Below are 15,564 nucleotides of genomic sequence, written 5' to 3'. Positions count from 1 at the left end.
TGAAATCTGATTCATTCGCATCCGACACACGCCTAGCCGAACTCTCTCCTCTCTCTCTCTCTCTCTCCTCTCTCTCTCGCTCTCACCCACTCTCTCTCTCTCGCTATCTCTGCCAGGTTCCCCTCGCGCATGCGCATCAGAGGCAGCACTCAGTCTCCATCAGGCGATGGATCCATATCGTTTGTTTCTGCCGACGCACATCGTCACGTGTTAGCATGCCGACACATAGCTGCCGACCGCGCGCATGCGCACACGCCACATGTAGCCTCCCAGCATACATTCGTTTGTCATGTGTTAGCGTGTCGATATTACATGGCAGCAACGTTACATAACCTCACAGAGCTTCCCTTGCAGTTATGAGAACGGCAATGCTGCCGATGCCGCCGCTGGTGGGTGGAAGAAAATAGAAGGGGAATGATGCGAGGGAGGAGAATGAGGGGAAGAAGGAGGATGAGGGGAGGAAGGAGCATGAGGGTAAGAAGGAGGATGAGGGAAAGAGGGAGAGAGCAGAGTGAGAGAAAGAGAGAGAGAGATAGATAGAGTGGAAGAAAGAGGGAGAGAGACAGAGAGAGAGAGAGAGAGAGAGAGAGAGAGAGAGAGAGAGAGAGAGAGAGAGAGAGAGAGAGAGAGAGAGAATATTATGTATATGATGCATGTATAATTGTTATAATTGTTAATTTATGTGTATTCTGTAACGAAGCTTATATATGCACATCTGTAGCTGTAGCGGTCTTCCAATATTGTGTAGACAAACATTTTTGAAATTTCTTATGATCACGTATACGTGTTTATACATTCGCTCACTGTAATGCTCAAAACAGTAACACTAAAGGGCAGAGTGTATGCTCATATTGCACAGCTCTCTATTCTATGCGTTACAAACTTCTTCCTCTCTGTTGGGCTTACCTCCAGTTTACTCCTTTAGTCTCGTTTCCAGACAAAGGTTACAGGCACCGGTGAGCAGGGTGGTGACGATACGCATCTGCTGACCCCTGAGGTGACGGTGAAGTCACAGTCGGCTCCGACGACCCCATCGACAGACGAAAAGATGGAACTGAAATAGAAGGTTGGCGTGGCGGTCTTCGAACAGCTTTCGCGTCGATGATCGTGGATGTTCCGGCAACCCTCTAGCATTCAAGGGCACAATACGTTCGCTGCGGTCACCGCGTTGACTTACGTACGTGGGTACCGCTGCCGTTATGCGCCGTTTGTAAGAGCCTTGAGGTTTAGGAATAGTCATGATATGATATACGGTTATATATATATATATGCTCACCGGTGGCTTTAAATTCCATGTGGTGGCGGTATGGAAGTTGACTAAAGCTTTCAAGAATTATTACATTATTGCCCTGCAATGTACTATGTGGCATCAATTCTGCATCTGACACAGCTACCTTGTTGCACCCGTGCCTACCTAGCAGCATGGCAGATATGCTTCCGATAAATAGCAATTGCTTGTGATTGATATCGATGTTGATAATGATTAATATGCCATGAAGAAGATAGGTTCCAAGTAAGGGTAGAAGCGTAGGTTCAAAGTAACTTACATTTAGCCTTTGGATCTATTTATTGGAAAGAGTGGACTCATGCACCCACAGTAAGCAGTCTTGTACCAAATTTTATTTTTGCGCATTGTAACTAGCTATCCGTGGCGTAGTATGGTAAACTATTGCCTTTAAAATGTTGTATCCATATATCTGGCTAAAATCAATATCAAACCATACAGTAAACAATATATACCGGGAATTGAAAACTCATTGGTTAGCTAGGTACTTTGTATTACAGTGACTGTGAGATAACGTGCGTATCATCTTCTGACCACGACATGATATAGCTGTGGCATATCAAATCATTTTAGCAATAGCAGTTAGTCAAGTGCAGTAATTAGTAAGAGAGTGTTGGGAGTGCATGAGTTCAACTCCCTCCCTAGAAGGGTCAGTGTAGTTACAGCATTGTTTGAATGCTGGAACATATTTGTCTGTTTTTTCGTCATTTCTCTTTTGTTTCAACTAGGGCCTGGTAATGAATTTTTGTTATATTTATGAGTGTTATAAGATTATAATGGTTAAAGAAAAATGTGTGTATTATTAATGTAGATGTGTCAGTGTTTGAGGTGCTATTCATCCCTGATATGTACCCCAAATAATTGTCATTGATAAGAATGCTAAATGATAAAATTTATACATATATGAGACACGTGCACACTGCTGCGAGGGATTCTTGCAAACGATTGACCAGAGTATGACACTTTCCTGCTATTGCAAACGTGCAATGCTTTTTTGATGCATGCACATGCACACACTCGCACATGCATAGACATGCACAACCACACGCAGACACACGCACAGGCACACACACATACATACCCCCCCACACACACAAACACGCACAACTACGAATACATATGTACTGTGTACGGTTCCATTGAAAACAATTAAAGGTCGCCTGAATTTATTATTTTATGTTACAGACAACGTCATTATTTCTGTCGTTTTTTACGTCGAATTTTTACGTCGTTATTGATGAAAACCCATTCAGTGTATTCACAGGAGTAGGCCTATAGCTTGTAGTCTAGCCATCCATTGCGATTTCGGGAATACCTATACTAATTAGTAGTAGCAGTATCAATAACTAGGAAATCACTAGGGTGTGTAAAATTTAATCCTGAATAGTTTCCGGTGTTAATGCAGTATAGGCAATTAGTTCAAACAATTTGGAATTATGGTTTAGACACTATAGGAACTTTTCTTCAGTATCATTGTGAATAATCTGGTAGCAGTATATCAAATTATGAACCCATAGACCATTATCTAACAGACATTTGTCTATTAAATTTTAAGCTATAACATTTAGGCTGCATTTTATCAGAGCAATTGGTTTCATCAATGCATTAATAGTAACAATAAACTATTTTATTGTAATGTATTTCGCAATGTTATTTCTGGCCGGGAAGATAAGCGAGTATACTTGCTTCCACCTACATATATATATACGCCTAGGGAGAGCCCGAAACGGGCATTACACAGAATAATAATGTAGTACAAATATCTATCGCTATAAAGTTCATAGATCATCTTTTGTTCAAATTCTTTAGTCTTCGTTCACTTTTTCTTTCATACTGTTTGATTCTCTTTATGTTGAAGCATTCACAAGTTGTATGCACAAGACCTCTCCACTCCTGTCTATAGTCCTCCTACATAATAGGTACATATATTCCATTTGATAATGTGCATCATATCGCGCTGCAACAGTGTTAAGGAAGATGGCAAGATGAAAACTAGCTTCCCATTGCCAAATAGCCCTTATCATGATATAATGATATATATGAAATCAAAAAAATAAAATAAAGGTAGTCTGTGCAGACTGCATACGGCTGTAAATTCCTGGTTCTTAGCTAAGAAAACAATGATTATTCCATAGTTGGAATGTGTATTAAACTGTTTATTGCCTTTAGGAAATTATCATTTGAAATCAACAGTGTAAATGGAAACGAGCTGCCTACCATAGATGTAACAACAAAACATTTAATCAGTACACTAAATTATTAAAAAGCATTAACATTTGCATATACCTGGCTAGTATTTGTTCCACACAATAATTTCCAGTGACTTTCGACTTTAGGATTTTCGTAGTACAGTGTATCTTGTTTATTTCAATGTTATACTAACTGTGTAAATAAGTTAGTATATATATATATATATATATATATATATATATATATTATTGGGTTATATACTGTGTGTGGATCAGCACAGAACATGCTTATGTACAAAATGATAACTTTTAGTAAAAGAGCAAAGCAGATTTATAAGGTATATTTATATGGATTGTTCTCACAATCGTTACAACTTACTGAAACCAATTAAATTCGAATTTGTATACATACAAGTACATATAACTTGCTGCATAATTCTCTAAGAGGGTACAGACTGCCACTCATGTGATCACGCACGCACGCACCCACATACAATACACAGTGCAATACAAGTACAACGACAACGGGATCAATCGATGAAACAAAGCCACATACAAAAAAGACGATAATTTTAGACTTATAAAAATTCTATTATTAATCATCACTGCAACATACACCCAATTCACCAGTTCGTATTACATCACATCTATGCATGCATTGCAGCCAATCTGCACAGGAAGGTTGTGAAACTGCCAAGGCTTGGCTCTGGACTAGGTCTCCGAGTCTTGTGCCTCTGTTTTGTCTTGTTTCAGCATCTATACACTCACCTATAAAATGATTTATGATTTTAAAGCCTTAGTTATGTGAAAAGTACATCAAAGTATATCACGAGCAACAGCACCTTCTCTTCTAGGAATGTTTTGCATATAACATTATATACATTTCCCATGTAGAATGTTTATATTTTCCATATTTTCCACCACGAGCTTGGTTATTATGTTCCAGGTCTTTCTTGCTGCAGTGCATTTCACACAGCAGGCATAGTTAGGTTACGACCTGGGTTAGTATGCGGTTGGCGTATATGAACTTCAGCACTAACACGAGCTGATGCACAGTAGTTACAACCGCTACTTCCCACTGCTGTTTAAATTTTATCTTTCAATTGAGATTTCTTTGCAGAGCGATAACATTAAGCAATAGGAAATTAGCAAAGAATGTCAAATTTATATCTGTGCCTAGTTAACTTGAATAGTGAGAATAGCAAATGTATGTGTGGCTAGTTACCATGGTGAGCAAGAATAACAATGTATTTGTGGGTAGTTAAAAGTACGACAGAATAGCTGAAATCTTTGGCAGGAGTATATTAGGTCTGAGACAGTAACTTGTTACTAGTGCTGCTTCTAACATTTGATAGCACTTTGTTAGCTTGATAGCAATATTGGTTATAATAAATCTATTAAAATTTTGGCACGGAACCTAGATACACCTATACATATTAAAAATCAGCGACTTGAAAGGAGCAGTAACATAATGAAATCTTTCTATGAAGCTCTATCATTTATGAATATAACCCACTCTCTTGTTACCGTTTAGATGCAATGCTTCCAAGGAGTCTGTTGCCAAAGAAGAAGGTGATACCACCAACAATGGTGAGATACTTCATTGTGTCAAACATGTTCAGCTGAATCCAGAAATAATAGTACAGGCCAAAGATACCTGTTGGGAATGCAAACAAAAACATCAACTAATTTTAATCCAACAAATTCCAGATACTTTACCAATAACTACAATTCATGTACAGTAAAACTCGCATAAGTCGACACTTTTGGGACCAGCATATTTGTGCCGAAAATGACGACGTACATTTTGTCGTCTTATACGTAGGGCTCCCCTCCCAGGCGCCCGTCACCCCTACGCAGTCATAAACATACTCCACACACGTCGTCAGTTCGCGCCACATACATAGCAGACATGAAACAATCGGGTCCGTACATCAATCGACACCGCTGCTGGCAATCACGCACGCACTAGCGGCAAGCGCGGCACACGCTGGCTATCTGTAACACCCGCTGTTGATTACACGTTTGGACATTGCAGGACATTTGCGGTGCACGTCTCCCAAATTTTCTTGAAACACGAAATTCCGGGATGCCGCGCTCTGGAACGAACTAGTTAGTATAGCAGGATTTTCAGGGAGTCACACGGACTCCTGCATATGTCAAATCAGGGAGTCTGGCAGTAAATCAGGGAGCATTTGACTCCGGACTCACGTTAACTTCGCACCCTGCATTAAGATGCATACACTGGGGAATCTGGGGGATGTTTCTCGCATGTCCCCTAGACCGTACACCGCGCGCGCCATCGGCATTTCTGATGACGACTTACAGATGGGAAATTACTGTTGTTTGTATTACATGGGACCTGTCTGAGGTCGTCGACTTGTACATAATAACGACCTAGGCGGGGCTATTCCAATGGATTTACTATGAGAGAAAATTGGGACTTTGACTTCCATGACGACTTATGCGAATTTACGAGTTAGACGATGACGAATTATGCGAGTTTTACTGTACTAATTTTACAAGCACAAAAGGGAGGTCTTTCAATACATTAATTAACTGCCCTACTATCCACTAATAAATTATATGAAAAAAATGTTCAAACAGGAACAGGCAGTTATTTTCATAAAACAATAATTTCCTTTATTTTTTGCCTGTATAAAAAAACAGAGGAAAAACAAACATGTTGGATAAAACGCTACAATGACAATTCTTGTCTTAATTTTGTGCATGAAGATAGATACTTACAAGTTAAGCCCAGATGGAATCCCAGAGCACTTGGTGAGAACGGGAAGTTGCCCATATTTACGCCAATCTTGAACCACTGGAAGAACACAATGCATAAAATGTCAATGCACACCAGTAACTTAAGGATGCACTCACAGGGGTCGAAATTAGATTTTTATTATGGTGTCCATTCGGGATACCAGGTATTGAAATCTGGTATCCCCCCCAAAGATCCGGTATCCCATTTTTTGGATAGTAATTTCAACAATTGTTTGCCTTCAAAATTCTCATCGCTCGCTTTCATTTTACATACGCCTCCACAGTACACTACAGACGTATTGTCTGGAAGCATTGTCTGGTTCGCTTGATACAATGTATACACATCACATTTATGATCAACATAAGCTTCTTGCAAATATGCTATGCCTGCTGTATAACGCTAGTGTGGCGTAAGGGTGCCTTGAGCCCGCTCAGATCGCGCGCACTCGCTCAGATGCGCTGCCGTATAAAGTTGATAACTCAACAACCACGATCCCGATTTTGGCGATTTTTTTTTACTATCCCAGTGGGATACAAAGTATTGAAATCTGTTATCCAACACAAGAATCTACTATCCCGCGGATTTAGGGATACTGCTAATTTCGACCCCTGAGCCTCAAGCTTTTGCATGGGTATTGCTCTAATAATAATATGTTCATTGATCAATGAATCAAATCAATCATGTTTTTTTAATAGATAAGATGTATCTCTATGCTCAAGCTGAAATTTGTTATTAAATTTCCAGCACCTAATTATGTGACAACACAAATTTTTTGAACTTATCGCGCATTAGGATTCGTCTTGCCTGGATGCCTGGATTTAGTCCATGGCACCGATAAATTCGGCTTAGTGAGTGGAGCCGGAACCAGTGTTCTATCATTGCTCGCCATTAACATTACACACTAATGGATCTCAAATAGAAAGTTTGATGCCAATGTAAGCAGGCACATGCTGCATTTATAGTGATATACAGCCAGAGTTACTCAAGCTATCGGCCACGCACGCACAAACACACTCGATCAAGAGAAAACTCCTGGCCAAGGTGGAATTTATTTATTCATGTGTCTTACCATGATTAACAGAACGAGAACTGGCACCAAAACTAGTGCCGTGAATGCGTTGGAGATGATGCTTGGAGGTCGCTTCTCTGGCTCTCTAAACTGATGCTGAAACATTCAAGTGATCAACTTTGCAAATGCATATGTTATACAAATACTATCGATAGGTTTATTACTTGTATTTTTGCATTTTTAAAATGACTAGCAGTTTGTGTCAAGATTTAGTCAACAGCACAAAATCTATATGGGTTAGTGGAGGGGACAGGATACAGATCAATCTCAATATTAATTTTTAATGCAAACAATAACATTTGTAACATTAGTCATGCTAGTGATAAAGTAAACATTGTTTACTATACAATTAAGTTATACTATAATTGTGAACAGATACGCCCATAATATCAACATATCACAACAAACTATGAAATAAATGCAAATTACAAAGCTAAAACTATTGTCATGTTTTCACAATTCTGAGAACAATAATTATTTAAATCTGAGGAAACTAATATTTTTTTCAGTGAAAATTAATGCTTCATTGAACAGACCAGATATTTACCTTAATTTCTGGCTTCACTGCATATGGACTAGCAGTGCCATCATCATTATCTTTGCCCAAACCTTCTGGAAACTTAAGCTTGACCTCAGCCTGAAAGGTAACCAGTGTTCCATTGCTAACCCTGCTACATTATTTGACTGCATGTTGGTAATTCTGACACTTACTCATACGTACTTATACTCAATTAAAATACCATCAGTTCTCTTTATTATAAAAACATGAATAAACACAAAAATTGATTTGTCCAATACTAACACTCATCTATATTGGTGTTTTATACAATATTTGATTTCGCTTATTTATCGATTCTTGTAATTGAATTTGATCTATTAATTGAGCTTGATCAATACGTCTGAAACCAATCGAATTAATTAATGTTAGAATGATTTTTCCAATGAAAGCATTGATAACAAATATAAAATAGATCTATCCAGTAGTACGTACAATATTCCAGGTGAAAGGATTGGTAATGACAGCATCACCGATGATTAGCGACATCAAATATTGACCGGATACGCCACTGAATTCGGCTGCTTTCCCAGCTACATCCTATGAGAACATGTTCATGGAATAAGGATTTTTATTAATTACCTAATAAATGACAACTAATAAATAGTATTCTAATATGTTAAAATCTGCCATTACAACTAAGATGGTAGGTCAGTATGTTAATTGAAATATTACATCTTGGCTTAAAATACACGAATTTTTTTACCTTTCAATTCTATACATTAAACGATACATAACTGACATTCTGCCTGCCTCACACATTTACACATTAACACATAAGATTTACACATTTTAAATAATAAATATATATTTGTTAACTTTGTTCCAAGTCATTCTTGCTGCAGTACATTTATTCTGCAGGCATGGTAAAGCCACGACTTGGGCTTAGTGTGTGGTTGCCGTATATGGACGTCAGCATCACAAGCCGATGCACAGTAGAAACAACCCATACTCGTCACTAATATTATATAGACTGTGTTTGCTCTAGCTAGGTTAGCATCATATCACAATCTTCTCAACAAAAAATTCTTTGCAAATGCCTTTAATCATTACAATTATCTTTAATAATAAGTTGAGGTAGCCATTACACAATATGTAAATATATGTAGAACAAACCTGAATCATCAATACTAAACACATTTATGCAACAGTCTTCTGGTAATAATTAATCTTAATACTAATTCTACCCAATATGATAGCTTTACCAGGTCAAACTTGTACACATCCTTGGTGTCTGGCTCAGCTACATAGATGATCTCCTGTTTGGTGTTCTTGTTCGTAAACATCACAAACGCCTATACGCACAAACACAGCAACACAGCTTTATTAGTTAATTACTATGGAGAAGAACTACATCAAACATCATGGGTATCCCATGAATCTATGAACCATTTAGTATCCACAGGTGTCCATCCAATAAAGGAGCAACAATATACCTTGCTTTTTAGGAGTTTCACCCCGCAGAAAATCTTGGGTAAATCACCGTTATCAAGCTGATTTGGCATTGATATCAATTTAATGTGCATGCACGTCATTATTATAAATCCTTTTCAGCAACAGCTCAAATGTAACCAGGATATATCGAAGATAGTCATCCTCTTGTTGCATGGATAATTAATATTATGAATATAACACTACTTCTGTCACAAACACTGGCAGATGCATGCTTAATATAAATCACACACATTAAAAACCAATATTTGTAATGATTGCTTTAGCACAATTCGACACCCAGCTGGTACAGACATGCCAACTGGGCTCTAATGCAGTGCATAATAACAATGAAAAAATAACAATACCATAGCAAATAACCGACACTTGTTTGACATTGGGTAGAAAGGTTGATGCAAATGTCAGAATATTCAAGAACTAGTAAATGTGCCATATCAAGTGCTATAGTAAAAATTTGATTTACTTGAAAGAAATGCTAGAAGTAATGCCAGTGTTCTCTTTGCTCTCTGTTATTACCTGTTGCTCAGCATGCTCAATGTATACATTAGCAAACAGCATCTCACCTGGTGCACTTTCATCACTTCTTGAGTTAACTTGTCCTTCAGCATGAACTTCATGAGAAGCTTCTGGTGGTAGTCCGCCTCCATTACCGTGGCCACCTTGCTCGGGTAGTTGACCCTGTAGACAGACAGCAGGACAGTTTAAACGCATTCGAATTCTACTGAGATCGCTTATTAACTTATGATACTAGTATACACGAGTAAGCAAATGAAATCACTGTAAACATTATTTGTATGGTACAGTAACTCAATATTCATATTACAGCAATAGATATGTACTTATTGGCATGCAAGGAAAACCGTTTTTTAATTTGTTTGTCCACAAGATAAGACGTGACTCACTTATTTCCTTTGGGAGCAGTGGACTGATCCCTGTCCACCAACGACACTTCAGCGTCAGCAACCATGACAGCTGTGGTAACCTTTACTGAGACCTGTATGAAATACACTTTTAGCATCATAAACAAGTAGGTTTCTACATATTCTACACAACTATAGTATATTTCTAAAGCTTCATATTCAAATGTGAGTGCCTATGAAAAGCTCGGAATATCCGGCAATATCTCCCATCTCCCAACATTTACTGTTTAGAGAGGTGGGACAGATACCTCTCCATTTAAGATTTTGGTAGTTATATTAGGGCATGTGGTGTGAATATTCAGCAAATGTAAGGGTGGAGCAATCTATAAAGGTTACGAATAACAACAGGGTTAATAGCACATGAATAACTGTGAGCACTGTGACAACTGAATCTATTCCTATACATACTTTCAGATAAATATTTGTGCCATTGTATTGTTGTCCATATTTAGTCCACTACACCCATGCATATTTGGCTAGTGGGTGGAGTAGGAACCAATACTCTAGCATTGCTTTTAGTTAAGAAGCATATATAAATGAAACTCAATATTAAATTGCAATGCATATACTATACATACCCCAAGTTGCCAGACAAAACAAAGCAGCCATCGCAGACACACATCTAACTGATATACTGGACTGACAGTCACATGCAATATTAACCACAGAAAAGGTTAAAAAGAAGATGAAAGAAGACCTATCACCATACCAGGGCATCTGATGTTGATAGCAGACGCTTCTCATTCACGTCGCCAGAAGTGACGTCGATAGCAATCTCATAGAATCCCCGGCTTGGCTTTGCCTCAGTCATCAAATTGAATTCGTAAAGCGTTCTGCAACAAGAAGAATCCATACACCGGTCATCAGTAGAACTAGAAGATATAAGAATAATGCATAGCTTACCGTGCACCATACCAATACAAAACTAGAAAAAGGCACGCACGCACGCACGCACGCACGCACGCACGCACACACACGAGCCAATAACAATACTCTCACGCTACACTTCGTGCGGAGGATAATAAGATCAGTCAGTCCTCAGAGACCTTTCCAAACGTCAATGTCAGAGTCACTCGTAGTACTCCTCCTGCTAGTTTTCGACATCGAATCATGGGTATACAGCTATCGCGCAGACCTCAACACGTATTGCATGCACACGAGCACTTACTGATCGCCCCCAGGCACTGGCTTCAAAGGACGCTTGCTGAGCACCACTGCGCTGTCGTCAAGACGCGTTGCCTTTTCGGCGACGACGTTTAACTTTCCCAGGGATTCGCCGAGCAGGTTGGAGACCTGCACAGTGACAGTTGGACTCTCCAGCGAAACAGCTGTCTGGCCGGCCATCGTCACCGCTATTGGAATGTGGAACTTGTTGTTCGTGAACGTCTTCAGTGCTCTCAGAACTAGATACGCACTGCGGTAGTTAGCCGTGTGCTTTCGATGCACAAAGTAGTTTGCAAACTTCATTGCTTGGTTCTGGATGACAGAAAGGGGGAAAACATATGAGATTATGCATATAGAAACTGTGCTCACATATCATTACAAAAATACTACAAGTGCAACATTGCAGACAATTCAAGGCAAGCCAATCTTCACTGTTGGGTAAAAAATATCTTCTAGTACTTACTGCACTGATAGGTGGTGGCTTGTTTAATGTTTCTGCTAGTTGATAGGCTCCAATTGCCACCAATGCCGTTGTTCCAGCCCCTTGCTCAAACTAATACAAGCAGCAAGTGTTAGCTATTTATACAATTATGGATCGCAGAATGAAAATCGCAACAGCTACAAATGGCCAAATAAATGGTAATTAGATAACAACACAGACTTCATGACATAAAAATACAATTAAGAATTGAAACTAAAAACAACTTTATTATGTACAGTACTAGTAATGGAAAATTTTAGAGATGGGGACACGGGAGGGAGAGAGGGAGGGAGGGGGGGGGGGAGGGAGGGAGAGAGGGAGACAGAGAGAGAGAGAGAGAGAGAGAGAGAGAGAGAGGGGGAGAGAGAGAGAGGGAGAGAGAGAGAGAGACCAGAGTAAAAGAATGAGATAGATAGCAATCATATATGCAAAAAACACTATTTTATTGTCACCTGTAAATATTTTCCATCAACCTCATCTGCCTGCACAATTGCATCTTCTATTCTATCAAAGAAGGTGTCCACATTTCCACTGAGCATGGCTGCTATGTGAAATGAGTAGCCAAGACTAAAAAGAGGTTAAAAACACAATGAAAATATGTACTGCATATAGAAAGACACAGATACAGGTTCATGTTTCTCACTTGGCATCCTAGTACAATACAAGATAAAGAATAAATGAATAACCTATAATAAAACCGACAATCTTATACAAGGCCCCAATTGGTGGTTACACCCTAATAGGCAACTCGAAAATAATTAGACACCCGTTTCAAAACCATTTATTTGCCCACTTTTACTGTTTTAATGAAAGTGTCAATGACACTGTAGCTCACCACAAAAAAGGACACAAATGAGTGTGAGAAGAAGTCAGTTTTAATTGAGCAACCATCGACGTACATTATAGAAACGAAGAGTATATATGGGAGAACTCTCATTATATACTCTTGATAATTATGTGTAATTTTTTATGTGAAAATAAATGTTTGAGATGTGAAAATCTGAGATGAGGGCGAGTGATGGCGTTACACCTAAATGATCGCCATTTAATGTTTTTATAATATTCAGATTTAGGCACTGCCTAAAAGCGGAGCTCCCGATGTGTAACGTGTAAGATTGAGAGGCTACGCTTATTCCACGTAGCTGCTATATACCACGTGACAATGGTGTTTCCCTGCCCATAACACAACTTTTGTCAAAGGTTAATTGGTTACATGGAAGTGTTTACTTCGTATGAGTTTTTTTAGGCGGTAGCACACGGTTGCCATCTGCATATCGCAATAATAATTTATAAACCAAAATGAATCACAATTTGTGACAGTAGATGGCGCTATACCCGCTTTGATGTTTCTTAGCGATGGCGTTCGAAATAAATAGGTTATGCTGCTTTCCGACATGTTTTGTAAAACTTTACTCCAATATAGACGTTTTATCGGCAGGGTGGAGAGGAAATACCAATTTTGAATTAAAGATATTGTCAATGAAATCTATTATTATAATATGCTATATAATTGCCAAAACCTACCTAATTTACATAATTTTTTTTGCAAATATCAAAACCACCTGCTCTTATTCATTCACATACCAAAAATGAGCAAAATCCGTTGAACCTGAACTGACTAATGGCAATTCCCATTTTTGCCAAAAAATTGCCGTGGCTCGAAAGTACGTCGACTGGCGTGCTCCAAAATAGGACGTTCAATATGGGAGCATAGCAGTAACAACTGTACCCAATTTCCAACATGTAGGTAAAACGGTTCCTGAGTTATCGTTGACCGTAGCCAAATGTTGACGGACTGACGTACGACGGACGACGACCCATGGCAATAGCTCAGCTTGACGATGTCAAGGTGAGCTAAAAACTGATTCATTTATGATAACGTTTTATAAATTAATCGGTAAAATGTATCCACAGCCGACCTTAAAATCCAAATTGCAATCATGCTAGCAACATTCAACATAACATCATATATATATATATATATATATATAATATATAAATGATTAATAAATCAGTATATACATCAAAATATACTGCAAACATGTGTAGACAAGTAAAAGGTGCTCTTTTTCAGAATACCCTGCCCAATATACCAAGACAGAACACACATACCTAGCGATGCTATCGTCTTTTTTGAGCAGTGCAGACAGAACTTTGCTAACTTTTGGTGAGTCAATAACCTGGTTAAGATTTTTCATCGCAGAGACGACATAGAACAGATCTTGTACCGAGCTGTTCTCATTGACAGCATCTGCAAGGGTTTGACCTGCATCTGGTGGCAGCTAGACAGAATAGTAATTAGCATAAGAGTATGCTCAAGATAAAAAGAGGAAAAGACAAAGAAAAATATTTTTACCATTCATTTTTTATTCTAGAAGCGATTATATTTAACCGTTTAACTTGGAAGAAATTCGACAAATTGTCACGGAATTATTAGGGAAATTTAAATGCTTGTTGCAACTCACCATACAACCCTTTAGGGCTTTACTGATGCTCGAAGCAAAATAGACTGAATCCACTTTAAGTGGATCATATTTTGATTGTGCATACTTGCATGCTTCCTAAAAAATTAAACAGAATGTTAAGAATGGTAATTCATTAGGAAACCCTAATTGACAAGTCAATTTTATACTGAAAGATTCGTTAAAATTATAAGTTAAAATTTTCAAGACTTAAATTATACAAGAACCTTTGTATAAAATTGACGTTTGTCAGAGATCAAAACTTGCATTCAATTAATAAATTTTAATGTGAAAAAATATGGTGACAACAAATCTAAACTTGGTTTGGAGAATAGAGTAAAAAGCAAATACTACAGAGCAAAATAATTATAAACCTAAAATATATAACTACCTAGCATCATTAAAACCACATGGAAACTACAAATATAAAATACAAGAGCTTAATTTCATAATGTGTTGTATTTATAGTAGTATGTACTTACTTGATTATTTGGTACAGCAGCACCAAGCAGTGTAAGACCTAATATGGAATAATGAGCTGTTGGTAGGTCTTTGTATGGGCTTGCTGCTAAAAAATGTGCTCTCAGTCTTGCTTGATCATTAGTTGTAAAGAATGTAGTAGGTGTTAATGCTTGCCCAACAACGGCCAATGTGAAAAAGAGGAGAAAACTTGAACCTGAAGACAGTTTGAACAACTGTATTAATTTAGTAATTAGTGACAACAGAGTATCACTAATAGTAGTAATATTAATAATTAACAATAGTTGCCAAAATCACGACTGAAAATGCAATAAAACGTTACTCAATTATGTCAAATAATTCATTTCATTAAGTGACACGTCACGAATTGTAGCACGACAAGCTCAGATCTACTTTAGTCTAATGAAGATTATGAATATGACCCTTGTCAACACATACATCATTACATCATACATGCACTATGGCTGAGAGGGTCTATGTCCCCCGGGGTACTGCCGGAACGTACCCTGGTACTATCTAATATGCCGGACTGGACCTCGCCTACTCCACTAACGAGTCTAGGGAGTGCCTACGCCTACTACTACTACTAGTAACTAGGTCCCTACAAATTGTAGTACAATAAAATAATACTAATACTAATAGTAATACTAATACTAATAGTCTAATACTAATACTAATAGTCTAATACTAATACTAATAGTCTAATACTAATACTAATAGTCTAATACTAATACTAATA

General features: G+C 38.1%; 2 protein-coding genes across 11 annotated transcripts in view; one reads left to right on the top strand and one right to left on the bottom strand.

Moving 5' to 3' along the window:
* Nucleotides 1–2,921, top strand: part of LOC106816054 (tumor protein D52-like) — a 24,066-nt gene extending 21,145 nt beyond the window's left edge. For 4 of the 10 annotated variants that reach the window (XM_014820605.1, XM_014820604.1, XM_014820601.1 and 1 more), the window contains one exon: nucleotides 938–2,474. In XM_014820605.1, the coding sequence (XP_014676091.1) occupies nucleotides 938–1,063 (126 nt within the window). In that variant the 3' untranslated portion in view covers nucleotides 1,064–2,474. Of the gene's footprint in view, nucleotides 1–925 lie in introns of all 10 variants that reach the window. The other 6 variants (XM_014820603.1, XM_014820602.1, XM_014820606.1 and 3 more) reach the window with 4 other exon arrangements.
* A 499-nt stretch (nucleotides 2,922–3,420) lies between these two features.
* Nucleotides 3,421–15,564, bottom strand: part of LOC106816053 (dolichyl-diphosphooligosaccharide--protein glycosyltransferase subunit 2-like) — a 17,813-nt gene continuing 5,669 nt past the window's right edge. The window contains exons 2-17 of the mRNA XM_014820599.1: nucleotides 14,828–15,021; nucleotides 14,349–14,444; nucleotides 13,996–14,165; nucleotides 12,336–12,450; nucleotides 11,866–11,955; nucleotides 11,407–11,714; nucleotides 10,948–11,071; nucleotides 10,221–10,312; nucleotides 9,882–9,996; nucleotides 9,072–9,161; nucleotides 8,302–8,406; nucleotides 7,858–7,947; nucleotides 7,311–7,406; nucleotides 6,223–6,298; nucleotides 5,002–5,131; nucleotides 3,421–4,242 (exon numbers count right to left, since the gene is read on the bottom strand). Coding sequence (XP_014676085.1) covers nucleotides 4,239–4,242; nucleotides 5,002–5,131; nucleotides 6,223–6,298; nucleotides 7,311–7,406; nucleotides 7,858–7,947; nucleotides 8,302–8,406; nucleotides 9,072–9,161; nucleotides 9,882–9,996; nucleotides 10,221–10,312; nucleotides 10,948–11,071; nucleotides 11,407–11,714; nucleotides 11,866–11,955; nucleotides 12,336–12,450; nucleotides 13,996–14,165; nucleotides 14,349–14,444; nucleotides 14,828–15,021 — 1,895 coding nt within the window. The 3' untranslated portion in view covers nucleotides 3,421–4,238. The remainder of the gene's footprint in view (nucleotides 4,243–5,001; nucleotides 5,132–6,222; nucleotides 6,299–7,310; nucleotides 7,407–7,857; nucleotides 7,948–8,301; nucleotides 8,407–9,071; nucleotides 9,162–9,881; nucleotides 9,997–10,220; nucleotides 10,313–10,947; nucleotides 11,072–11,406; nucleotides 11,715–11,865; nucleotides 11,956–12,335; nucleotides 12,451–13,995; nucleotides 14,166–14,348; nucleotides 14,445–14,827; nucleotides 15,022–15,564) is intronic.

Source organism: Priapulus caudatus, unplaced genomic scaffold, assembly GCF_000485595.1.
Source record: "Priapulus caudatus unplaced genomic scaffold, Priapulus_caudatus-5.0.1 Scaffold1272, whole genome shotgun sequence".
In the NCBI taxonomy this organism is placed as follows: domain Eukaryota; kingdom Metazoa; phylum Priapulida; class Priapulimorpha; order Priapulimorphida; family Priapulidae; genus Priapulus; species Priapulus caudatus.
Note: the sequence above shows the minus strand (reverse complement) of the source record. Positions and strands in the feature narration are given on the sequence as shown.